At 42.1% G+C, this 27,978-nt stretch overlaps 1 protein-coding gene and 1 non-coding gene across 2 annotated transcripts; both read left to right on the plus strand.

The window, feature by feature from the left end:
• On the plus strand, nucleotides 1-27,917 carry LOC124596013 (extensin-2). Its single transcript, XM_047134968.1, has 3 exons — nucleotides 1-90; nucleotides 20,679-20,934; nucleotides 25,547-27,917. Exons 1-3 carry the CDS (start codon nucleotides 67-69, stop codon nucleotides 25,972-25,974), a joined length of 708 nt encoding a protein of 235 aa, XP_046990924.1. The 5' UTR covers nucleotides 1-66; the 3' UTR covers nucleotides 25,975-27,917.
• Trnal-caa lies at nucleotides 21,475-21,549 on the plus strand. The gene has a single exon. It is a non-coding gene; the product is annotated as a tRNA-Leu (tRNA).
• Nucleotides 27,918-27,978: the final 61 nt, after the last annotated feature.

Raw genomic sequence — 27,978 nt, forward strand, 5'->3', positions numbered from 1 at the left:
GGCTATATATACAGGGCGTGTGGCCGCGCCGCCGCACTCCGGCCCGACGCACGCTAACAGCAAGACATGTCGCCGGCCACGCTCGCTATCGTAAGTCGCTTCTGTCTTGCCTCCTTACATTCTCTGCCCTCCCTTTCTAACTTACCTCAGTTTTATTTCTATTTATGCGTTTACAATATCTCATGATTACTTGGTTTTCAAAGTTTTAACCCTCAGTAACATTAAAGTCGCCATTTATTTTTTCTAACAGTTCACAAAAAATCATTTAACATTCGTCAGTTTGTTTATTTATACACTAAGAAGTTTATTTGTGTATAAAAATTTCAGGCTTTCCCGGCATTAAAGCCACTTTTTATCTAATCTCTTTCCTGAAAATCTTCAGAACTTACAGATTCACTTCAGTATGTATACTGACAAGCCTGCATGATTATTTACGTATGGAAGTTTCAAACTTCCCAAGGATTAAAGCCGCACTACTCATATTTTCCGATTCCTTCCTGAAAGTCATCCCAACATATAGTTTTACTTCATTGTGCTTACTAACAATATTACGTCATTATTTTTACATCAAAAGTTTAAACTGTGCCTAGCTAACTTTCAATTTTACTTCACTTTCAAAGTTTTTACTTCCCAAATATTTAGGCCATTATTAATATTTCTTAATAAGTTACAGGAAAATTGTGTGACTATCTGTGCATAAAAGTTCTAAATTTCGGGAGCATTATAGCCAATATTTATCTTTTGCATTTGCCCATGGAAAATCACCTCAACGAAAATTCTGCTTCAACTTATGTATTTCATGACATATACGTTTATTTTTGCACAAAAGTTTCAAACTTTCGAAGCATTAGGACCATTATTAATGTTTTGTAAATGCTTACAGAGAGTTACCCCAACTTGCTGTTCTTCTTGTATTTGTTTACATGTGTGTAGAAGCTAGCATAATTACTTCACTATAAAATTTTTAAACGTTAGAAACACTGTAGAGCTATTTACTTTCTGTACTTACTTCACGAAATGTCTATTTGCTACTCTTAGTTATTATGCATAGCATGTCTCCAACAATTGATATTAATATCGAAACACTATTGTGTATGATATCCACAGAATTCTAGTGCTTCCTCTTACTTACAGTGAGTTACTACACGTTCTGTTTAAATCGACATTTTTTAAAAATTTTGTTATCGTGTTTATTTTCGAGAATACATGATAAATTCTGACGTAAACTATGAAACATTGTTGTCTTCAGTCCAAAGACTGGTTTATGCAGCTCTCAATGCTACTCTATCCTGTGCAAGCTTCTTCATCTCCCAGTACCTACTGCAACCTACATCCTTCTGAATCTGTTTACTGTATTCATCTCTTGGTCTCCCTCTACGATTTTTACCCTCCACGCTGCCCTCCAATACTAAATTGGTGATCCCTTAATGCCTCAGAATATGCCCTACCAACCGATCCCTTCTTCTAGTCAAGTTGTGCCACAAATTTCTCTTCTCTCCAATTTTATTCCATACCTCCTCATTAGTTATGTGATCTACCCATCTAATCTTCAGCATTCCTCTCTAGCACCACATTTCGAAAGCTTCTATTCTCTTCTTGTCTAAACCATTTATCGCCCACGTTTCACTTCCATACATGGCTACACTCCATACAAATACTTTCAGAAACGACTTCCTGACGCTTAAATCTAGACTCGATGTTAACAAATTTCTCTTCTTCAGAAACGCTTTCCTTGCTGTTACCAGTCTACATTTTATATCCTCTCTACTTCGACAATCATCAGTTATTTTGCTCCCCAAATAGCAAAACTCATTTACTACTTTAAGTGTCTCATTTCCTAATCTAATTCCCGCAGCATCACCCGATTTAATTCGACTATATTCCATTATCCTTGTTTTGCTTTTGTTGATGTTCATCTTATATCCTCCTTTCAAGACTCTGTCCATTCCGTTCAGCTGCTCTTCCACGTCCTTTGCTGCCTCTGACAGAATTACAATCTCATCGGCGAACCTCAAAGTTTTTATTTCTTCTCCATGGATTTTAATTCCTACTCCGAATTTTTCTTTTGTTTCCTTTACTGCTTGTTCAATATACAGAAAGAATAACATCGGGGATAGGCTACAATCCTGTCTCACTCCATTCCCAACCACTGCTTCCCTTTAATGAAACATTAAAACAGATAAATCTTTCCTAACTGCTTACGAATCTGCATTTAATACTATTAATTTCGAGCAGCCATTCGAATACTGGAAATAAATTCCTTTCACCCACTTCAACGACCCTTGCTGAAAACATTGTATTAATATCCCTACATCGAGCGATAAGTAACGCTTTACATTTCTGTCATTATTGTTTTGGATATTAATGTGGTTTCTGTAGCAAAATATATTTTCAAATATTTTCTCTTTTATTAACTTCTTCAACCTCAATCATATTTAATATATTTATTCTTGATTATACTCCTGGGAGTTAAAATAGCGGTGTGGGTATAGAAAATAACTATTATTTTGCGGAGGGAATGATTTCCAGAGTCTAGAAATTTTTAGAATATCGTGGATTTCACACAGCTGTATTGTGACTGTATTAAACAGTCAGTTTCGATCATAAACAGACCATTCTCAGACGTAATGTGACATACTCAGATGTACGACAAACCATGGTTTTACCAAGAATCATACCATGAACAACTATGTTAATAGAACGAAAAACGTGGAGCACATATGGCTGACAGTGTATCTGTAGCGAAGAACGTGACGAGTCTTGCCATGTGCTTCGCCACAGATCTACTATAAGCCATATGTGCACCAAGTTTTAAGTTGAATGCAGTAGTTTCGTATCTTTCATTTTTGTAGATCTGAAGATGCTTTGTAACGGCCGAAACTTATAATCAACAGTATTATATCGTAACTGTGAAGCTAATAAAGAATCGCACACAAATTTGCAACAGTCGCTGTTTCTCTCGATTCGTATTATTTCTGTAGTAACGGATGCCTTAACAGTCGTGTGATTGACCTATAATTTGCCGGCCGGTGTGGCCGTGCGGGTCTAGGCGCTTCAGTCTGGAACCGCGTGACCGCTACGGTCGCAGGTTCGAATCCTGCCTCGGGCATGGATGTGTGTGATGTCTTTAGGTTAGTTAGGTTTACGTAGTTCTCTGATGACCTCAGAAGTTAAGTCTCATAGTGCTCAGAGCCATTTGAACCAACCTATAACTTGTTCCGGGAAACGATGTTCGTGTTTTTTCCTTAACGATACTTGCAAGGACTGTCCGTTCAAAGATATTACGACAGACGTGTTTTGAAATCGTTCCATGTGTGTATTACCTCTGTCAGTGACGCCCTGAATGTTCACCGGGCCTTAAGAGTTAGCTTCCCAGCCCGCATCTCGTGGTCGTGCGGTAGCGTTCTCGCTTCCCACGCCCGGGTTCCCGGGTTCGATTCCCGGCGGGGTCAGGGATTTTCTCTGCCTCGTGATGGCTGGGTGTTGTGTGCTGTCCTTAGGTTAGTTAGGTTTAAGTAGTTCTAAGTTCTAGGGGACTGATGACCATAGATGTTAAGTCCCATAGTGCTCAGAGCCATTTGAGTTAGCTTCCCATCCATTCCTCTCCTGTGTTCTCTTGTATCTTTTCATTCTACCAAAGGCCTATTCCTTCCGTGAACATTTCACTTCTTGCATAATCTGTCAACTTGAGTGGCGCAGTGGTAAGCCACTGGATCCTCAGTTGGTAGGACGATTCTTCTCTGTCGGGTCATCCAGATTTACGGTTTCGGTGGTTTCGCTAAATCACTTAGGGCAAACGTCAGGATGGTTCCTTTGCAATCTTCCCCATCGTTCAGCAGTACAAACGTGCGCTCAGTGACTAATGATCTAGTCGTCGACGAAATTTTAAATACCAATCCTTTGCTTCAGAACTGATTTACGGGAACTTCCGTTGTGTGCAAATATTGTACTCCATCGTTTGGTCTGCCACGGCTGGCCCTCGTCGTTTTCTTGTCTGCAGAGGAGGTGTAGTGCCGCGTCCTGGCAACAGCTTGCAAGCAACACGCGACCTGCTGGCCACACCCAAGGTTGGACCTGCCCAGCGCGGAATGCCAGCGGTCAGCGCGGGCCTTGAGAGCCACAAAGGCGTGTGCTTCGCCTCGCCTTCCTTGCCTCCCGTTGCGCTCTTCGCCCCCAGCCCACCTCACCTCACCGCTCCACTTCGTCCCGTGCTCGCTCGACCGGCGAAACGCGCGTCGCTGGCGGCCTAACCACGCAGGCGCGGGCACCACTGTCTCCTGCCTCAGGAATCCACTTTCGCTGTCAACAATAACGTATTTCAAAGACGCGCAACAATGTAAAATCGATACATACTCCAACAGTCATTATCGACAGTGGTGGTTCATCTGCATTAAGCATAGACTTCTTTCTTAATTTTATGAACTGACAGACGTGGAACGTGCTATAACATGAAGCACAAGTCAACGAGCCTTTTTAACAAGGTTTTAGGAGACGATCGTCATGAACGTGTATTAAATGATTAAATTTTCGGGGAAAAACGCATTTTAACCATAATAATAAGAATGTCGTGTGAGGAGGGGCTCCCCTCGGATAGATCATTCGCCGGGTGCAAGTCTTTCGATTTGACGCCTCTTCGGCGACTTGCGCGTCGATGGGGATGAAATGATGATGATTCGGACAACACAACACCCAGTTCCTGAGCGGAGAAAATCTCTGACCCAGACGGGAATCGAACCCGGGCCTTTAGGATTGACAGTCTGTCGCGCTGGCCACTCAGCTACCGGGGGCGGACATTTTAACCATCAGATGCTTTTATTTGAACCTTAATATCTACCGGTTTCGGTCGTGGACCATCTTCAATGATATAAGGCATAAACAGACCAAGTATATCCTGTGAAGATGGTCCACGACCGAAACAGGTACATATTAAGGTTAAAATAAAAATATCTAATAGTTAAAATGCGGTTTTTTCAGTTACTTTTTCAGTTACCTACTTAACATTAATGGTGCCACCCCAACAGGTATGGGCAGACTTATATTCGTCATGGCGTGGATGCCAACAACCTGCGAATGTCATCTTCAGGAATTACTCACCATGCCTGAAACACATACTGGGTGTGTTTGTGAAGTCTGCTGTCTGGAATTTTGTATGAAATACACGTCTGCCCACCGCATCCCAGACATCCTCTACAGGTGGAAAATAGGAACACTGGCCAGGCCTGTCAATCATTTCATATTCCTCAGGGAATTTCTAATGTGAGTTAAGTGTGGGATCTTGCTTTATCCCGCTGGAAAATGCCTAACCTGTTCATGAAGGGTGTGACAACAATATCTACTATGCAGCATTCAGCCTCAGTTGAACTGTTCTCTTGTAGCGAATGTCTTGGAGTTTGCTGTCCATCTTCGTAACGTTCTCACACCGAGTAAACATTCCTGTGACGAAACGAGCCACTCTTCGTTGGATCTTACCTACATTTTCTATTAATCCGACTTTGTAAGAGCCCCATACTTATGAACAATACTCAAGAACCGACCGAACTAATGTTTTGTTAGGCTTCTGGATGAATTACATTAACTTAACATTATTCCGGTGAATCTCAGTCTGGCATCTGTTTTTCCAACTATTAGTTTTCGGTGGTAGCTTCACTTTCACCGCTCGGAGTGGCCGCACGGTTCAAGGCGCCATGTCACGGATTGAGCGGCCGCTCCCGCCGGTGCTTCGAGCCCTCCCTCGGGCATGGACGTGTGTGTTGTTCTTAGCATAAGTTAGTTTAAGTAGTGTGTAAGTCTAGGGACTGATGACCTCAGCAATTTCGTCTCTTAGGAATTCACACACATTTGAACATTTCCTACACTTTCAGTAGGTCACTTATAGTTATTTTATGGTTATTACTATTTCCAGTTTCGCCAATAATGTAGTCGGACAATAATGGCTCTCTTCGCCTATTTATCGGCGATATGTTATGGTATTTACTTACGTTCATGGTCAACTTCCAGGCCCTGCACCAATCTTTGATCCTCCTCATATCCTCTTATATTTTGCTACTACTTCTACCACTACAATCTTTCTGTAGACAACATCATTGTCTGAAAAAAAGCATCATGGAACTTCCAATGTTATCTACCACATCATTTATGTGCATTTTATAAACAGTAATGGACCTCCAACACTCCCTTGTTATACCCAGAAATTATCTTTTCATATGTCGATTTCTTCCCGTTAAGAATAATGAATTGAAAGCTATCTCCTAGAAAGTCCTGTATCCAATTACAAATCTTGTCTGTTACTCGGTATGCTCGTATTTTGCGTTCTAAACGATAGTCCGGTGCCGTCTAGAAAGCCTTCAAGAAGTCATCGAGCATCATACCAAGATGTGCGACCGAGCAGTTTGGTAGCGCAACGTACCGAAATCTTTCCTTAACAATTATTTCTCAGCATAACCTACCCTGAAATACCCTTTACATGCTTTTCCGACAGTTTCTGACCACCCTGTATTTGTCGAAGGCGTATCGTACAATGTTTTTGAGTCTCATCAATGTTTGCTCCACATCTTCGTCCTCACAGACGAATAACTGATGTTAACTATTCATATCCTTTGCTGTTTGTTTCCTATAACTCTTGCCAAGCAGACCTTTTCCAAATACACCTCTCTCTTTTGTCATTTTTAAACAGTTTGATCACATTTACCAGCTCAAATTTATCGCAGAACTTAATTACACTTTCTCCCCTCTCATTCCTGTTACCGATTCCATATTTTTCTGTAACTGTATCTTCTGTTCCTTTCCCTACTACAGCGTCCCACTAACCTATGGTTGTTAGATTTTCATCTCCCTTTACAGACTTACCCGTTCAATATTCTCATACATTCTACCTTCCTCCTCCTTCTGAAGTTGATACATATATCTGAAGTATTGTTGTTAGCGTTGGTCCACTGTCGCCGCTATTGGAAATGGACCAATCACTGATCTGTTCACGGTAACTCACTCTCTGTCGTACCTTCCTGTACATGACGAATCCTACTCCCGTTGCACTTTTTTCTGCTGCAGTTGATATTTACCTGACCAGAAATCTTTATCTTCTTTTTAATTCACTTCGCTGACCACCAGTGTATCTAGATTGATACTTTGCATTTTCCTTCTGACTTTCTAGCTTCCCTATCATTTAAAGACTTCTTACATTCGAATCTTCGACTCATAGAATTGAACGCTTTCATTAATTATTTAATATACGTCTCTCTTGGCGGCCCTCCCGGCAATTTGAATGAAGGACTAATCCGCTATCATTAGCCAGTGGGGGGAATTTTATGACACTTTATTAACTGTAGATCACATATCCCGTGGTTACGTATGATGTGTCATCAGTGCAGTGGTTTCTGTTGCCTTATGCGTCTTCATACCGTTGATCATTGCAGATTCTTCAGTCTTTTAGGGGCAGTTTCGCACAGCCAGGGCAAGAAAATGTCCTGAACCTTTGTCTGCTCCTCCACTCTCTTTGACAAGACTGTTGGGAGAACGAACGTGATTTCTTATGACGAAAGTCTTCGGCCGCCATTTCTGGTGACTTTTAATCAAAATTTAACCAATGGCTTAGTTAGAACCCGGGCCCAGGATGATTTATTTAGTAATCAAAGGCGCTACACCTATGTCATGGTGAAAACTCATAGTGTATAAATACTCCTGACATAAATTCCCAGATATCCTCCTAAAATTAGTGTTGATTTTTGTCACTAAGGAATGCTCTCTTTGCCAGTGCTAACCTCTGCTCTATTCATCATGCATTATTTGCTTCCAAGATAGCAGGACACTTTCGCATCTTCACCAGTCTTGTTACTAACTTTATCACTAATCTCACTCCTTATCTCATCTCATCTCTCTTTGGTATATTCTTAGTAGATATTCTGTTGTCGTTACGCTCTCAACTACCTCCAACCGGCCCTGTAATTCTTTTTCACTTTCAATAGTGGTAGTAAATTCATTGGCGAATATTGTTTTTGTTCTCCTTTCATCCCGCATTTTAATCTCACTTCTGAAGGTTTCCTTTATTATCGTCATTGCTCCTTCGATGTGCAGACTGAACAATGACGGAGAAAGATTATAATTTTGTCGTACGGCCTTTTTAGTCCAATACTTCTCTCTTGTTGCTGCTCCATCTTTACATATCTCTCCTTGGGTGTATCTCGTAGTACGGTGTTCGATGTTTTCAAGATCTAACAGTTTTACTTAGAGCCATGATGCCTTTTGTGTCGCCAGAGTCATCATTTAACCTAAGCGTTGCGACATAAGTCTGAAACGCATAAACTTTGATCAGCATAACATATTTTGTTTGTGTATCGTATTTTCTGCGGTAGAGATTCAGGACCAGCCCATTATTTGCTAAAATGAGCGTGAAAAATCGCCTAAAACCCACACTCAAGCTGGCTGATGAACAAGACCAGCGAGCGTTAATCTTCCATGTGGATTGAATCCATATGCAGCTCACCCCGGTGTCTCGCTAGGTAGCACACTGCGAGTTCAGCAATGTAGGATCTATAGTTTACATTGTATCCGCTGGATTACAACGCTAGTCACTTTCGCAATCCATTGAGTATAGTATATCTGGTAGGAAGACACGCTTGGCAAAAATTCGTTCTTCTCTGAGACGGGGAAGACGGTCGTGAACACTGGACAATCTGGTGTTCTCTACAAAGAAAATCGTTCCGCACAGATGCATCGCGCTGCTCGTGTACCATAGTGGAGGTGCTGTAATTTGTGTATCGTGTCACTGTAAAGAGCAAGAACCATGAACCACGTTTGTTGACCACATTAGCTGTGTTCTCACTCTGATGTACGATTTGGATGCTTCTGCTTCAGACTGATACAACAATCATGATAACAGCCTGATTTTTATTTTTATCCAAATCTGAAGGAGTAGCTGCATGAAACTTCACAGGATTGGAAAATAACAGACAATCAGTTGCAGCATTAAAGGCTTATGAACCCTTTACCATGGTCTCGATAAATAGAAATTTGTCTACAGTAGCACCAAGGTGCCCTAGATTTCGGTTCGTGGGCTATGCCCCGGTCCGAGTGCCCAAGTGCTCAGCTTCGCATCACGTTTTGCCGGCCGCCACTCCACGCTGTCCAAGTGCGAGGAGGGGGAAGGGGGGAAATCAGCGAACGCGCTGCATTTAAATGGCAGTGCAGTCAATTTCACGCTTCTCAACAACATAGAACCAAAAAAAAAATCAAGTTTTCGGTAATTAATTACTTTTGGTGAGCAGAAGACATAATACACATTTTATTTATACAAACTGTCGGCATACGGACAGACGCAGACAATTCTACAGAGTTTCGGACTCAAGTTGCCACACAATTCTGACTCATTTCGTTTGATAATCGAAAAAAGTTTTTCACCTGAATATGTCGATCGAAATAATGTAGCACTTTTGCAACCTCACTATGGAGATGAGGGAAATGTAGACGCCCTGGACAGTTCTAACGTAAAAATATTTATCACTGAAACTGGAAAGTTAATCAGTTACGTCTGCACATGTACAGGGTGATTTCATCTAAAAAGGCAAACGGCCTCCAAAAAAGCTCGAAAAGAGATATAAGACTGACAGCGACCTCAAAACCTTTATAAAACTATCCTCTTAATTTCTGCAAGGCCACAATGAATTCTTCAAACCTCACGCTTTCTTTAACTCTAGTGAGCTTAGGGAACTGGACTGTCTTTGTCAGAATGTATCCCTTCAAAAACTCGATTTTCTTTTTAAACGCATCCCTTTCAAATCAGAAAGAAGTTATCTTGCAATGTTTTACTGTGGGCACTGTGCAGTCAAGTGCATTTAAAATTCGAAGTCTGCAATCCATTCCGGATGTACTAATTTTTGTTCCTCCGCCCCTTTTATTTCATAAATTCAACAACGGTGAGTTTTAAACCAAAGAATCTTTCCAGGCATGCCCCCTGACTTCAACAACTTAATATATGAAGTCTCCGTACTTTTCTTTCATTTCCATTGAAGACTGTCGCAACTGACAGCGGTATAATGATGGCCACTTCTGGAATTTTACTATTCGTACCATCAATTTCTTCAAGTACTCTCTGCCTGTAAATTTAGCCGCGCGGGATTAGCCGAGCGGTCTAGGCGCTGCAGTCATGGACTGTGCAGCTGGTGTCGGCGGAGGTTCGAGTCCTCCCTCGGGCATGGGTGTGTGTGTTTGTCCTTAGGGTAATTTAGGTTAAGTAGTGTGTAAGCTTAGGGACTGATGACCTTAGCAGTTCAGTCCCATAATATTTCACACACATTTTTTGTAAATTTAGCGTAAAGTACGTCTTGATGTATGCAACAATGAATCCCATCTGTTGATCGTTGTAATTTTTTGCTCTTTCGTTGTCATCAAAATGTTTAAATTCTCTCTGTATGGTACAGTAATGTCGTTTCGTAGTAAATAAGCAGAACCCGTCGCTAATGCGAGCTGAGAATTCTGAACTCTCTCTTCTGTCATTTCCATTCAAGGATTGTGACGATAGATCGATAGATTGCCTCTTTTTGAGCAAACAGCCATTGCACCTGTGGACGTCCTTCATACAATGAACAAACAGCGAAGGGTAAACAGCGCTGCCGAACTCACTGCAATGCTAGATAAATTGTGCCCTATTCCGGGTACTTCCGAGAAGGAGCGAGCAAACCCGAGTGACAGGCAGGGGCTTGCCACGCCCGCAGCTCACACACCCTGTATATGTGAAATTTGGCACGTCATGGCTGGACCTGTAGTAGCCCAGTAGCTACAGGATTTTGTCGTAAAACTTTTAAAATAAAACACACTTGCCAATGGATCAAGCTGAGATTTAGTATGGCATTGACGTAAGTTTTTTAAAACAAAACAGACGTGACACTGGATCCAGCTGGCATTTGGTATGGCACATACGTGGCTAGCGACACGATGTGCCATACTGGATCCATTGGCACATGCGTTTTATTTTAAAAGTTTTACGACAAAGCCCTGCAGCATTGGGTTGTTATCTTCAATTACGCATTTTAACTGTTGATATTTGCGGTTGAAATGCACACTGCAGTAGGCAAGAGCCTTTTGGCTCCAATCTGTGGTTCTAAGAGTCCATTTCCCTTCTGAACAAGACAAATTTTTATTTGTCTAAACCATGATAAAACATTAATAAACTGCATCTGGTTGGCTGTTATTTTACAATCGTATCAAATTTCTGTAGGCAGGGTCGCTGAAGCGCAGCCTTGTTTAAAATAATAAAATATATCTGCATGACAGTTTTTCTGCAGGTGACGTGGAATCTCTAGACGCAGCTATAACCTGGGTGACAAATCAGGCGGAATACGCTGGACTGCCTAAGCTTAGTTCCACACCCTAAAAAGTCACGGGTATCGGTGATGTTTATACGGCAATGTGGCGGGTAACGGTGGTTATTACATGGAAAAGTAAATGAAGTATGTTCTAAAAGCAAATCAAGTTAATTCTCTCCTTATTAACATAGACAAAGCTTTTATCAAATTCATAGACCATACAACCCGAAAAACACGTTCCTTCCTTCCCAAAGAAACCTGAGTAGTACAGTCCACAGCAGGTAACTTATCTAGATCTTTCAAGGTTTTATTCCATGTGAGCACACTGTTAGTGTGCTTAGTCATAAGCTGAGTTATTGTTACGTATCTCACTGTACAGCCTTGTGAAAGCTCAAAACGGTATGCTCTTTCGACCAATTCCGCTTCTCGCATTCACCGCCTACGCTGAAAGACGCCCGGAGAGAAGGAAGTGAGTACACAACAGCGTCACGTGGTGAGTGGCAGGTCAGAGCAGCTAACAGCTCGCTGCTACCGTTATTGGCATTCCAGAGTAACAGCAAGTGAGAACGGCAGGCAAGGTCGGCGCGAAATGTCACCCTCCCTGGCCTCCGCTGTCTGACATTCAGAACAATGCACTAATATCGGCATAAATTATTCATGCTGGACAAAGGACGACTGTTACAGCAGCGATCGTTAGGACAGGAAATGTCTCACACATTAGCAATGAAAGAGACGTGTTCTTCGACAAATGCTATTGGTGGCTGAAATATTTCCACTTTATCTTTCTGGAGAGGTGGGGGAGGAGCTATTCATCATGCCTCTGACTGGTTTGATGCGACCCGTCATGATTTACTCTTCGATGCCAGCCTCTCCATCTCAGAGCAACACTTGCACTCAACGTCCCCTGTTGTTTGTTGGTTATACTCCAATCCCTGTTTTCCCCTGTATTTATTACCTCTAGTATTATGAGAGTTACTCCCTGATATCTTAACAAATCTCGTGTCATTCACTCCCTTCTTTTAGTCAATATTTTCCATAGGTTCCTCTTATTTCACCTAATTTTCACAATCCTTCTATAGCGTCACATATCAAACCCTTCAATTCTCTTCTTTTGAGGTTTTCCACAATCCATGATTCATTTCCGCCCATTGTTCCATATGTACATTCTCAGAAACCTCTTCCTCAAATTTAGACCTGTGTCCGAAACTAGTAGACTTCGTTTAGCTACGAGAGCCCTTTCTTACTGTACTAATTGCTTTTTACGTCCTCCTTGCTTCTTCGACTGTCATATGCGATATTGCTTCAAAGGTAGCAGAATTCCTTCACATCAGTTTGTGGTACCCAACTTTGATATTAAGCTAGGTGGTACAGTTCTTTACTTTCGTCCTCCTTCAGTTTATTCTCAATCCGTAATCTATGTTCAGCAGACTGTTCATTCCATTCACTAAGTCCGTGATTCTTCCTCACTTTCACACAACATAGCAATGGTATCAGCGTATCTTACCATTAATATTTTTCACGCTAAATTTCGACCCCGCTCTTGAACTTGTATTTTATTTCCATCGTTGCTTTGGACTGAACAGTAAGAGGGAAACACTGTGACAAACAATGCATCCCTGTGTGAGGTTTTTAATCCGAGAACTTCGTTTTTGGTCTTTCCTTCCTATTGTCTCCTGTTGATTCTTACACATGTTGTGTAGTACCCGCTTTTCTTTACAACTTATACCTGCGAAATACAACAAACAAATTACAGCCAGCATTACGTCTTTGGAAAATAAGGCGACACTGAAACAGCAAAATCAGAAAATGTGTTGTTTGAGAAGAGGGGGCGTTTTTCTCTTGGACCGACAGTATTTCTGATATGGCTTTATTAAGACTGACTGTATTTCATTTAGCGTATACAGCATCTTTGAAATACTTTACGATATGGGAGATGATACCCACACAAGCAAAGGCACAAAATATTTGTAGGGACGTGGCGTATCATGTCTTTGGACGGACGTTATTGAGGCTCACAAATGTTTATGTAATGATTAATTTATTACTACAAGATCAGCTTATAATGACAGTTCTTACATTACCGATTACGGCCTTCTGTTGTCATCTTTAAATCTGATTAATCCACTGACAGCTTCGTCCTGCTATACATGCTGATGTGGTATAAACCATGTCAATGAATTATACATCTTTTCGTCACATAGTTAGTCTTTCTAACTATGTGACGTTATCCGATTAAAACTTGGACTCACGCCGGTGCTCTTTCATTGGACCAAGCAGATGAAAAGCACTCGGAACTAGGTGAGAACTGTATGGTGGGTGCTCCAGCAGATCAAAACATGGATTTTCAGTGCGCTACACTTTTCACAGCTATATAACGGTAAACATTATTGTCATCTGATGTAACACCTTTTCTACTCTGTCGCATCCTTTTAGTTTTATTTTGGAATTCATAACTCGCAGTAGCTCACGTCAGCTAACACTGTTCACTATTCGAAATTTAGGACAGTAATGAATTAGCCATGGACGTTTCATATCCCAAAACACTGTCATCAACTGTCTTACAGAAATTGGACTTCTGAAATGTTCGCTGTAGGCGATCATGGATGTTTCCAGACGATGCTCTGCTGCTTATTCTGTTGTTGGTGATGATGGACACACGTCCCATAAACAGTTGCTGCGCGTTTGAGAAATGTTGATCCTTTCTCTTCTCATCACCTTACGTCTACATCTACATGGATACTCCACAAATCATACGTAAGTGCCTGGCAGAGAGTTCATCGAAGCACCTTCACAATAATTCCCTATTATTCCAATCTCGAAGAGCGCGGAAAAAACGATCACCTGTATCTTTCCGTGCGACCACTGATTTCCCTTATTTCATTATGATGGCCGTTTCTCCCTATGTAGGTCGGCGTCAACAAAATATTTTCGCATTCGGAGGAGAAAGCTGGTGATTGAAATTTCTTGAGAAGATTCCGCCGCAACGAAAAACGCCTTTATTTTAATGATGTCCACCCCAAATCCTGTGTCATGTTCCGTGACACTCTCTTCCCTATTTCCCGATAGAACAGAACGTACTGCTCTTCTTTTAACTCCCGATGTACTCTGTTAATCCTGTCTGATAATGATCCCAGACCGCGCAGCAGTACTCCAAAACAGGACAGACAAGCGCAGTGTAGGCAGTCTTTTTAGTGGATCTATTGCATCTTCTAAGTGTTTTTCCAATAAAATGCAGTCTTCGGTTTGCCTTCACCAAAACATTTTCTATGTGTTCTTCCCAATTTAATTTGTTCGTGATTGTAATTCGCAGGTATTTAGCTGAATTTATGGCCGTTAGATTTGACTGATTTATCGCGTAACCGAAGTTTAACGGATTCCTTTTAGCACTTATGTGGTTGACCTCACACTTTTCATTATTTAGGATCAATTTTCGCATCATATAGATATCTTTTCTCAATTAGTTTGCAATTTGTTTTGATATTCTGAAGACTTTACTAGACGATAAACGACAGCATCATCTACAAACAACCTGAGACGACTGCTCAGATTGTCTCCTAAATCGTTTATATAGTTAAGAAAAGGCAGAGGGCCTGTTACACTACCTTGGGGAACGCCATATATTATTTCTGCTTCACTCGATGACTTTCCGTCAATTACTACGAACTGTGACCTCTCTGTCAGAAAATCACGAATCCGCTCACATAACTGAGAGGATATTTCATAAGCATCCAATTTCACTACAAGCTGCTAGTGTGGTACAGTCCAAAAGTCTTCTCAACTCTAGAAATACGGAATCAATTTGGAATCTCTTGCAGTAGCACTCATTTCGTGCGTATAAAGAGCTAGTTGTGTTTCACAAGAACGATGTTTTCTAAATACATGTTGACTATGTGCCAGTAGACCGTTCCCTTCGAGGTAATTCATGACGTTCGAACACAACATATGCTCCCAAATCCTGATGCATATCATCGTTAGTGATAAGTGCCTCTAATTTAGTGGGTTACTCCTACTACCTTTCTTGAATATTGCTGTAACATGTGCATCTTTCTGGCGTTTGACTACGGATCGGAACTATTGCATCAGCATACTCTGAAAGGAACCTGACTGTTATACAGTCTGGACCGGAAGACTTGTTTTTGTTAAGTGGTTCAAGTTGCGTCAATACTCCGAGGACATCCACTTCTACGTTACTCATGTTGGCAACTGTTCTTGATTCGAATTCTGGAATATTTACTTCGTCTTCTTTGGTGAAGGGATTTCGGAAGGCTGTATTTAGTAACTCTGCTTTGGAAGCACTGTCGTCGACAGCATTTCCTTTTCTATAGCACAGAGAAGGCACTGACTGTGTCTTGCCGCTACCATACTTTGCATACGACCAGAATGTCTTTGGTTTTTGTGCCATGTTTCGAGACAAAGTTTCGTTGTGGAAACTATTATAACCATCTCGCATTGATGTCTCCGCTCTAAATTTTGAGTTTCTATAAAAGATCGTCAATCTTGGAGATTTTGCATTCGTTTAAATTTGGCATGCTTTTTTCGTTGTTTCTGCAACAATGTTCTGACCCGGTCTGGTTACCATGGGGGATCAGCTCCGTCGTTTGCTAATTTATTTAGTATAGATCTCTCAATTGCTGTCGATACTATTTCTTTGAATTCTTGCCACATATGGTCTACACTTATATTGTTAATTCGGAAGGAGTGGAGATTGTCTCTCAGGAAGGTGTCAAGCGAATTATTATGTATTTTCTTGAATAGAAATATTTTTCGTTTATTTTTGGAGGATTTGGGGGTTACAGTATTCAGTCGCACTGCGACATCTCCGTGTTCACTAATCCCTGTATCCATTTTGATGCTCGTTACTAGCTCAAGATTGTTTGTTGCAAAGAGGTCAAGTGTGTTTTCACGACCGTTTACTATTCGAGTGGGCTCGTGAACTAACTGCTCGAAATAATTTTCAGAGAAAGCGTTTAGCACAATTTCGGATGATGTTTTATGCGTATCTCCGGATTTCAACATGTATTTTCGTCAATATATCGGCGGTAAACTGAAGTCACCACCAACTACAATTGCATGAGTCGGGTAGATGTTTGAAATTAAACTCAAATTTTCTTTGAACCTTTCAGCAATTATATCATCTGCATTGGGAGGTCGGTAAAAGGATCCAATTATTATTGCATTCGGGTTGCCAAGAATGACCTCTTCCCATACTAAATCACAGGAATCATCTACTTCAATTTCGCTACAAGATAAACTACTTCTAACAACAATCAACACGCCACCGTCAAGTGTGTTTAGCCTATCCTTTCGAAACACTGTATAGTTATTAGTTTAACTTCATTACCGAGTGTATAACGGGTGTGCATTTTCGTTGTGTTCCCATTTTTTTACTGTCATCTCCAGCAAATGGAGTTCTTACATTGCTGCGGTTAATGCAGTGTCTACTAGTACAAGAGAATCAAAGTCAGTTTTGTAAATTTCTTTCTGTTACAATGTAAGTGTGTTCATGATGCGAAGAAATTATTTAACAATCTCTATAGTTGAATTCCCTGTTTTACTGTTCAATTCAATCTTCGAAGTAAACGTTTTGTTAAAGGCTACGGCAAATCAGAGCAGAACTGTGACCGTAGTTAACTGGTGAACCATCCTCTGCTTCAAGTTCGCGTCTCGGTTCAACCTCATGTAAGCACGTGTGATTAGTACATTTTGAATTAAATTTTTCCCACTATTCCGCTAAGTAAGTAGACACTCTTATCTGCATCAAGCTAGACAGCCCCGTCAGCCTGGCGCGAGCTCCGCGTAAGAGAACAAGTGGTTTCATGACCAAAACAGACAAATACTCAGTTCTGAACATTTTAAGGTCAGAAAACGAATTTTGAAAGTGAAACACTTTTAAGACTCCAATATTAGCAGGAGAAATTACTATAGCTGCATTTGAAAAAGCGAGGTTTAGACCGATATCTCTGTAATGAGGACTTTTTCGCTATTCATGTGGGAGAAAATAGAATTACGATATCTTAAAAGGTTAAGGAAACATCTCAGAGAAACAGCTTAGCTGAATAACCTTGTATATTGCTCATATACTATGCATATTGTAGCGTTGACTCCCAGAATATATCTGTTACATGTAAGGGAGGGTTTTAAGGCCCTAATTTTACCAAATAAAATCTACTCTAATAATAAAACTGTAAAACCGTCTTGTCCGCTTTTCAACACTAAAACTACTAGACGGATTTCTATGCTGTTTTCAGTGGTAAGTTAAGTGTAGCTTGGGGCAACACATAGGCTTCATTTCATCAAAAATCGAGTGGCAGAAAGAAGTTACCGTAGATTAATGTTTGACTCACACTTTCTTATCTGTCTGTCTGTTTGAACACTCCAGTCTCAAAATGAACTAGAATTTTCAAGCAGTTTTCCCTGGTAACTTCAGTATAGCTTCGGGCACGGTATAGGCTTTGTTTCAACGCGTATCTGGACATCTTGGAACAATGCCTGTTCCCTCTATTTATGGAATATTCCCAGGACTTTATTTTACATTAGGATGGAGCTCCGCCTCATTGGCACCGTGATGTAGGAGACTCTTTCAATGACTCGCTTCCTCAGCGCTAGATCGGACGCAGGGGACTTGAGGTCCTGGCTCTATAATTCTGACCACCGAGACCTCCTGATCTCAAACCCTGCGACTATTTTTAAGGGGTTATGTGAAGGAAGCTGCTTACGTCCCGCCTCTACCAACCACTGTGAACGATCTGCAGAACCGGATCACTGCTGCCGTGACTCAGTAACAGCAGATACGCTTTCGCGTGTGTGGGACGAGTTTGGCTACCGCGTCGATGTTTGCTGTGCAGCCAACGGTGACCACGTTTAACGTTTATCACATTTCTAATTATTAAATAATTATTAAAAACTAATTGATAACAAATTATTAAATTTATAAAATTGATATAAAACATTATATTCGAACTTCCTCTTTTCATTGGTATAAAGCAAGTTCATTTGGATTTGTACTTGAATAAATACGAAGTTTTGAAAACGGGCCTATCATTTAGAATAACCCTGTATTATCCACGTCTATTCGAGAAGCCATCGAAATACATAACATGGTGATAATTTTGACAGAAGAAGAGATGAAATTTAGTGATACATGGCCAGCAGCTCTAAAGAATCGATATACAAACTTTATCTTTGACATACGACAACTCGATAATTTAGTTTAGTCTGTGACGCGCATACCTGTGCCAGTCACCTGTAAACTTGTACTGAGACCTTTCTTCACAGGATTTAAGTCACTCTCCAACGCCCAACCCGTCAGTGGGCAAGACACAGTAGAACCAGGAGCACCTCTGAAGATATCCAGCGCAGTTTAGGACGAAACGTCAGGAACGATAAAGTTTAATAGATCGCGACCACACAACATGGAAGCAAAGACAGTTGCACTCGCGGTACAAGAAATATCGGGAGAATGAGGACAGGCAAAAGTTAGTAGAGATTCGTGCTCTTGTAAAAAGAGTGATGCGCGAAGCATTCAACCACTACCACCGTCATACTTTAGCAAAAGATCTTGCTGAAATCCCAAGGAAATTCTGGTATTACGTAAAATGGTAGGCGGGTCGAAGGCTTCCATCCAGTCACACACTGATCAGTCTGGCCTGGCAACGGAAGACAGCAAAACGAAAGCTGAAATTTTAAATTTAGCATATGAGAAATCTTTCACGCAGGAGGATCGTACAAACATACCGCCGTTTGAGTCTCGTACAGATTCCCGTATGGAGGACATAATGATAGACATCCCTGTGGTTGTGAAGCAACTGAATGGGTTGAAAATAAATAAATCGCCAGGTCCTGATGGGATTCCAATTCGGTTTTACAGAGAGTACTCTACTGCATTGGCTGCTTACTTAGCTTGCATTTATCGCGAATCTCTTGCCCAACGTAAAGTCCCGAGAACTGGCAAAAAGCGCAGGTGACGCCTGTATATAAGAAGGGTAGGAGGACGGATCCTCAAAATTACAGACCAATATCCTTAACATCGGTTTGTTGCAGGATTCTCGAAGATATTCTCAGTTCGAATATAATGAATTTCCTTGAGACAGAGAAGTTGCTGTCCATGCATCAGCACGGCTTTAGAAAGCATCGCTCCTGCGAAACGCAACTCGCCCTTTTTTCACATGATATCTTGCGAACCATGGATGAAAGGTATCAGACGGATGCCACATTCCTTGACATCCGGAAAGCGTTTGACTCGGTGCCCCACTGCAGACTCCTAACTAAGGTACGAGCATATGGGATTGGTTCCCAAATATGTGAGTGGCTCGAAGACTTCTTAAGTAACGGAACCCAGTACGTTGTCCTCGATGGTGAGTTTTCATCAGAGGTGAGGGTATCATCTGGAGTGCCCCAGGAAAGTGTGGTAGGTCCGCTGTTGTTTTCTATCTACATAAATGATGTTGTGGATAGGGTGGATAGGAATGTGCCGCTGTTTGCTGATGATGCTGTGGTGTACGGGAAGGTGTCGTCGTTGAGTGACTGTAGGAGGATACAAGATAACTTGGACGGGATTTGTGATTGGTGTAAAGAATGGCAGCTAACTCTAAATATAGATAAATGTAAATTAATGCAGATGAATAAGAAAAACAATCCCGTAATGTTTGAATACTCCATTAGTAGTGTAGCGCTTGACACAGTCACGTCGATTAATTCTTTGGGCGTAACATTGCAGAGTGATATGAAGTGGGACAAGCGCGTAATGGCAGTTGTGGGGAAGGTGGATAGTCGTCTTCGGTTCATTGGTAGAATTTTGGGAAGATGTGGTTCATCTGTAAAGGAGACCGCTTATAAAACACTAATACGACCTATTCTTGTGTACTGCTCGAGCGTTTGGAATCCCTATCAGGTCGGATTGAGGGAGGACATAGAAGCAATTCAGAGGCGGACTGCTAGATTTGTTACTGGTAGGTTTGATCATCACGCGAGTGTTACGGATATGCTTCAGGCACTCGTGTGGGAGTCTCTAGAGGAAAGGAGGCGTTCTTTTCGTGAACCGCTACTGAGGAAATTTAGAGAACCAGCATTTGAGGCTGACTGCAGTACAATTTTACTGCCACCAACTTACATTTCGCGGAAAGACCACAAAGATAACAGAGATCAGGGCTCGTACAGAGGCATATAGGCAGTCATTTTTCCCTCGTTCTGTTTGGGAGTGGAACAGGGAGAGAAGATGCTAGTGGTGGTACGAGGTACCCTCCGCCACGCACCGTATGGTGGATTGCGGAGTATGTATGTAGATGTAGATGTAGATGAAGATCCGCTGGCAGCTACCACGACCGGTGGTGAAAGCCTTCACTGTATGGTGTAATAGGAGTGTGTACGTGTGTGTTGGGACAGGTGGTGTCTCTGGCCGCCGTGGCGGCTGCGCAGTACAAGGGCCCGCAGACGACGCCGGTGCCGATCCTGAAGCAGATCAACCGCCACAACGACGACGGCTCCTACAGCTACGGCTACGAGGCGGCCGACGGCTCCTTCAAGATCGAGACGAAGCACCCGACGGGCGAGGTGTACGGCAAGTACGGCTACGTCGACGACTCGGGACACCTGCGCGAGATCGAGTACGGCGCCTCCAGGAGGGGATTCGAGCCTGCGGGTAAGCGCAGCTGCCGCGCTCACCTTCATCTCCTCGCGACCTCACTCTGCCCTTGAAAGGATTCTTACGAGTCGGCCAGCGAGGCCACCGTACCTCAAAAACCCGAAGAACGGGCATCTCCAAATAGGGACGGCAAAAATTTGGTTCACTTTCCTTTTGATCGTGCTAGAGAGGAAAAAAAACTCTTGCATATACGAGGCGTGTTTTTTTTTAAGCAAGGTCCGTTTGAACATAAGTACACAACGAAAGGTTATTACAAAAAAGTAAATTTATTTTCAGAAAGTAGATACATACTTCACTCTATTTTTCGACATAGTTGCCAAGTTTGTTCGAACACGTATCAAACCTGAAACTTCCTGTCAGATTAAAACTGTGTGCCGGACCGAGACTCGAACTCGGAACTTTTGCCTTTCGCGGGCAAGTGTCCTTTCTTCTAGGAGCGCTAGTTCTGCAAGGTTCGTAGGAGAGCTTCTGTGAAGTTTGGATGGTAGGAGACGAGGTACTGGCGGAATTAAAGCTGTGAGGACGGGGCGTGAGTCGTGCTTGGGTAGCTCAGTTGGTAGAGCACTTGCCCGCAAAAGGCAAAGGTCCCGAGTTCGAGTCTCGGTCCGGCACACTATTTTAATTAATCTGCCAGGAAGTTTCATATCAGCGCACACTCCGCTGTAGAGTGAAAATTTCATTCTACGTATCATACCTCTCTACCAATTTTAAAATACCCTCTTCATAAAAACTTGCCGCCTTCTCCGATAACCAAGAGTTCACTGCCGTTTACACGTCGTCGTCATCATTGTAACGGTTAGATGGTAATCGCTCGGCGCTAGATCAGAACTATAGGGTGGGTGGTCTAAAATTTCCCAGCCAAAACTGTCCAATATATCGCGGGTCTGACCAGCAGTGTGAGGTCTTGCATTGTTATGGAGGACAATTCCATTTGCCAGAATGTCTTTTGTTTTGAATCACTCTGTGTAACTTTCTCAGGATTTGGCAGTATGCTTCTTCATTGATAGTTTTCACGTCGTCGTCATCAATGTAACGGTCAGATGGTAATCGCTCGAAGCAAGATCAGGACTATAGGGTGGGTGGTCTAAAATATCCCAGCCAAAACTGTCCAATATATTGCGGGTCTGACCTGCAGTGTGAGGTCTTGCATTGTCATGGAGAAGGACAATTCCCTTTGTTAGATTGTCTTTTGTTTTCAATCAATCTGTGTAACTTTCTCAGGATTTGGCAGTATGCTTCTTCATTGATAGTTTTCACGTCGTCGTCATCAATGTAACGGTTAGATGGTAATCGCTCGGCGCTAGATCAGGACTGTAGGGTGGGTGGTCTAAAATATCCCAGCCAAAACTGTCCAATAAACTGCGGGTCTGACCTGCAGTGTGAAGTCTTGCATTGTCATGGAGAAGTACAATTCCCTTTGTCAGCATGCCGCATCTTTTGTTTTGAATCGGTCTGCGTAGCTTTCTCAGGGTTTGGCAGTATGCTTCTTCATTGATAGTGGTTCCTCGTTGCATGAAGTCGACCAACAAAAAAACCCTGCCTATCACAAAACACCAACGCCATGATTTTGACTGGGTCAGAGTCTGTTTGGCCTTCACCTTTACAGGCGAGTGTGTGTGTCTCCATTCCATGCTCTGTTGCTTCAATTCAGGCGTGATATGCTAAACCCATGTTTCGTCTCCAGTTACGATCTGACTCAAGAAGCAGTCACCATCTTCGTGATAACGAGTGAAGTACTTCATCTCACACTCAAACTTTGGTTTTTGTGGTCCTCTATTAAGAGTTTCGGGACGCAACCGGAGCACAGTTTCCTAAAATTTAGGTGTTCAGAAACAATGTCGTAAAGCACTGTTCTCGACACGTCAGGAAATTCATTTGAGAGACCTGTTATTGTGAAGCGCCTGTTCTCGCGAATCCTCGCTTTAACTGAAGCCACCAAATCGTCTGTACTCAAAGAAGGGCGACCGGAGTGGTCCTCATCATGGACGATGTCACGGCCATCTTTGAATTCTCGTACCCACTTACGCACTTTGCTTTCACTCCTATCAGTATCACCGGACTCTTCGCAAATCTGTCGATGAATTTCTGCAGCAGACATGTTCCTTGCTGACAAAAACCGTATTACTGAGCGAACCTCACACGCAGCGGGCGAGTTGATAATCTTAAACATTTTGAAAGCACAGAACAGAACCGTACAGGTTAGCTACAGAGCTGAAACGGAGCCTAGTTGTTCCCGAGGCATGCCGGTACACGACGCACGCGCTCGTTGCGGTATGCGCCCGTACTAATAAAGTGCGCGTCATATATCTTGTCCACATTTCATTCTCAACATTGTGGCAACTAAAATCGATCATCCGGAAAGTATACTCTATGGACTTTACCTCTGCAAACTCTTCAAAATTTCGTGCTATGGTTTACTATATTTAATGCTGCATAAGAACTGCGTTGAACATCGAAACAAAATTAAGTCATTTATGGGGGGAAGGTATCAGTCAAGAAGATAGGTAAAACTCTAATTTTTGAGCCAAATAGTTTTTGTGGAATCGAATGATAAAGAGTGTCAAAGCAGTCAGAACACAATGTTTCTGCACAGGCGAGCAGTGCAGTGACAAAATCGCCCACAGCGCGGAATGTAGGGAGCACGTCTTTGTAGCAGCGAAAGGGTTAATGCGGCCGTGGTGGCTTTACTTCATGAACTGCGCGCTCCCCCCTAAACGTAAGCTTGCGAACTAAGCCATTATGGTGCTGCTTCTCTTGGCGCGTGCGTCGTGTGCAACTGGCAACGCAGCAATCTCCCGCGTCTAGGCGGGCATGCGTGAGCCGCCAAGATAAAAGAATTGAACTATAGTGTCTACAACAAAAGGGGCCTTACTTAAAAAAAAACACGCCACATAACAACAAACAACGGATGAAATTTGTAAGGGCAAATTTTTAAACTAAAAACTGTGTAGAATATTATATGACTAAGAAATTTTAGACCAAAAGTTGGTCTTATTTGGTGGTTGTGCGTTAGCCTTCTTGTGCTCCTAAATAGTGCATGGCGCATAGTGCACAGTAGCACTGTATGACAGAGAGGGAGAGCGATAGTTTTCTCTTGTCAACAATCGTACAGCACCCAGTTCAAAAGTAGTTCAAATGGCTCTGAGCACTATAGGACTTAACTTCTAAGGTCATCAGTCCCCTAGAACATAGAACTACTTAAACCTAACTAACCTAAGGACATCACACACATCCATGCCCGGGCAGGATTCGAACCTGCGACCGTAGCGGTCGCGCGGTTCCAAACTGTAGCGCCTAGAACCGCTCGGCCATCCCGGCCGGCGCACCCGGTTCGTCTGATAATTCCCATCTACCATTGTAGCTTTTGCTTCTTGCAATTCGTGAAAGTAGTCAGTCCAAAGATCTCCTGCCAGCCTTTGGAAAAGTTGTTGCCTTGGCATAGACCAGTCTCAGAAGTGGCCATTTTTTTTTCTTGTCATATTTCTACTCTAGTCTATTGCAGTTTTTGTGGGGTTTTCTGTTCTGTGCAGGGAACTTCTGCTCTATTTCAGTCGCGGCAGGATGTTTGGTATCCAAAAAAACGGTACACTGCAGAAGTGAATATTTTCGTTTCTTCCTTCTTGGCTGCCATTTCGCTAGCGGAGCGATACCGGCTAGAAAGTACAGCTTGTCAGTCGCCGGTCACAAACAGTCAGTGATGATGTGATGTGATTCAATGAGTGGTACGTCCACTTGTCTAGCATACAATACAGCACATGCGTACTCTTCCGATGAGAATCACATGGCTAAAACTGTAGCCCCTCCTTGGCAGGGCGCTCTACAATTTTTCCACACCGCGTATTATGAATCTAAACTTGTAGAGATGTCCTATCCACTGAAATGTGTCATTTTCTTGTATGTCATAATTTCCATGTAGTAGTCCTCTGAAACCCCAGAGGTCCTTGTGAATAATCCTGTAATGTATGTAAATACATAAAACTGCAACCAGCCACTTTTTTAAATAGTTATTTATTATTCGATGAACCGGTTTTCGAACCTTTTCAGGTTAATCTTCAGATGGTTTTCTGGAAGTTAAATCACTATTTCTAGCGTAATGCTGGGTGACGGCTTGCGACATTTTAGGTGGCCAGCATGTGCTGTACTCAGCAACAGTTGTATAGCACATGCTGCATACTGGCAAAGTTTCGCTATTACAGTGTAAATGCATACAGTTTGTGTCAAAGCGTGTGAAGTGATGTACCAACTGGCCACCAAAATGGAAGCAGACAGATGGACACTAACAGTAAAAAGCCGCCTATACTATCACAAGCCAGCACCTAGCATTATGCTAGAAATAGCGATGTAACTTCCAAAATACCATCTGAAGATGAACCTGAAAAGGTTCGAAAACGGGTTCGTGGAATAATAAATAACTATTAAAAAAGGTGACTGGTTGCAGTTTTATGTATTTACATTCAGTTAACAGTCACGGACTCTACAATGTCCATAAGGGATAAGCTTTGCCCTGTACTGTGTGTAACCAAGAATTTCCTTCTATCAGTGACAACTTATATTCTATCCTCTGTTCTTACACTGTACGTTGAGCGCGATGCTGTGTGCGTGGTTGCAGGTACGGGCATCAACGTGCCTCCACCGACGCTGCAGAACACGGCGTCGCCGTCTTACGACAACCCGGACGGCTACGACGACGGACAGTACCGCGAGGACCCCAGCGTTTACTACAAGTCGGAGGGCTACAACAGCCGTCCCAGCAGCAGCTTCCGCTCGCGGCCCGCCTTCTCGGCGCCGCCCCCGCCGCCCCCACCACCCCCACAGTACAGCGCGCCTGCCCCCGCTCCGGCGCCGGCGCACAACTATTACAACCCACCCCCGCAGAACAACTACTACAACCCACCCCCGCAGCAGCACCGCTACTTCAACCAGCCCTCATACCCCCGGCCGCCCATCAGCGTCGACCCCAACATCTTCCGGGGACACCCCGCCAGCAACTTTGACGTCAACACTGGGTCCTACACCATCACCTACTCCGGTCGCTGACCTCTTCCTCTTCTCTGTCCCCTAACGAAGTTTCCACCAATAAAACCTATGCTTTATTTATTGTATCCACAAGTTACACCATATATATTCAGTTCTTCCTCCTCATATTTCTATCGTTATTAAAGCAGGAGGTAGACTGGCCACTGCATCGTGCCAACGGAAATATTTGTTCCTGTCAATGGAGGTCACCACTGGTTTAAGTTGCGAGCTCGTTACTGTAATGATAGCATGAAACCACCCCGATAACAGCTGCCAGATTAAACGTCAGAGAAGGTTATTCTGACAACGCTGAATAACTTGGTGACCGACAGACATGTTGATAAATGATGTAAAGAAATTACATATTAAACATACCTTATTCCTGTTTTAGGAACCAAGAACTATCCTATTGTTTGTACTATTTAACAACTTCCCTAATAACATTATACAGCTTTATTTCCTTTCGATAAGTTATGTAAATTTGGCGCAGACGTCATTACTTGGATGGCTGAAGTTTTTATACGTGTTGTTCTTGATGAATCAAGTTAGCAAGACATCTAGCAATTTTGTTGTTGCTAAGACCGCTTTCGGCAGATCTACGCTGTCATCATTGGATCTTGTAACACTGTTAATTGTAGATTCTATTTACAATACTGGGAGTCACATAGTCACGTAGCGTCAAACAAAACGTGGCAGGGAACATCAGCTTGCCACAAACGAAATAACATACAGTTAAAACATACAGCATTCTGTGCTGATGTCCTATCACACTTGAGTGCATGCTGGGACATCAGCACAACAGCTATATGTTTCAGTTGTGCGTTGTTGTATTGATGACTAGCTGATGTTCTCTGCCATGCTGTACTTGACGCAACATCACTACGTGACATTCAGTATTGTAACAAGCATGTACAACTAATAACGTTACAACATCCGATGATGACAACTTAGATCTCTCGAAATTGGTCAAAAATAATTGCTAGCGATCTTGGCCACCTTGATTCTCCAAGAATAATATAACTTCCAGATCGCCCCAAACTGACGCAGAGTCAAACATATATAACTTATATATGCAATATAAACGAGAACTTTAACTGAAATATTTAAAGGATAGCTGAAACATATGTTTTTATCTTCCTCCTTCAACTATACCAACACTAAAAATGATACCAATGTCTCTTGGAAGCATATATACGACATGCACATTGTCTACGTATATTTTACCATACAATTTATAGAGAGCCTTTTGAACAGATTCTTCGGGCCGCACATGCAACGCTTAGTTCTTTTATTGTTTCAGAAAGACCTAAATTGTAGTAAAAGTTATTTCACCTATAAATTTGATAAAATATTTATCAGAGTTACGCCGCTGAACAGGACCGTACATTTTCTATTCATTATTTTTCTAGTCTTTGCAGTATTTTAGAAGTGAATTTTCAAACAGTTTTTCTATAAATAAAGCATTACCAAAACGTAAAATAGATCACTTTATTTCCTTTCTACGTTCCTTAATACGGCACGGTAAGGAAGCAACCTGTATTCCTTTCATAGCAAGCGACTTTACATAAACTTCTCACACGTCAATGTTATGAACGCGTAATATATTTTAAATCTACTTTTCCTTGAATTAATGTATATGGTGCTAAACTACGCTTAATTATTACGCTCATAATGAGAACTAAGAATGGGATATCACTCATACTGTATAATTTTTCATATCTCAGTGTCACTCTGTTTTGTACACACACTGTAATTTCCCCGAACTCTCAGAGGCCCAATGTCATTCACAGATACTTAGAGGGGAATACGTGTGACACATTACGCCATTTAATTTCAGTGTAATCTCTATCTGAGAGAAGTCAATATTTGTACAAATACTGTACTGTAAGATTTTTGTATGTAAGTATTTAAACGACTTAAGAAGTCTTCTGTGTTCTTGCACGTTGAATAAAGACTTACGCACACATGCACCTTTTATTTACCAATGCGCAAAGTTACATACTCATACAAAGAACGTAAAGAAAT

Source organism: Schistocerca americana, chromosome 2 (genome assembly GCF_021461395.2).
Source record: "Schistocerca americana isolate TAMUIC-IGC-003095 chromosome 2, iqSchAmer2.1, whole genome shotgun sequence".
Taxonomy (NCBI): Eukaryota; Metazoa; Arthropoda; class Insecta; order Orthoptera; family Acrididae; genus Schistocerca; species Schistocerca americana.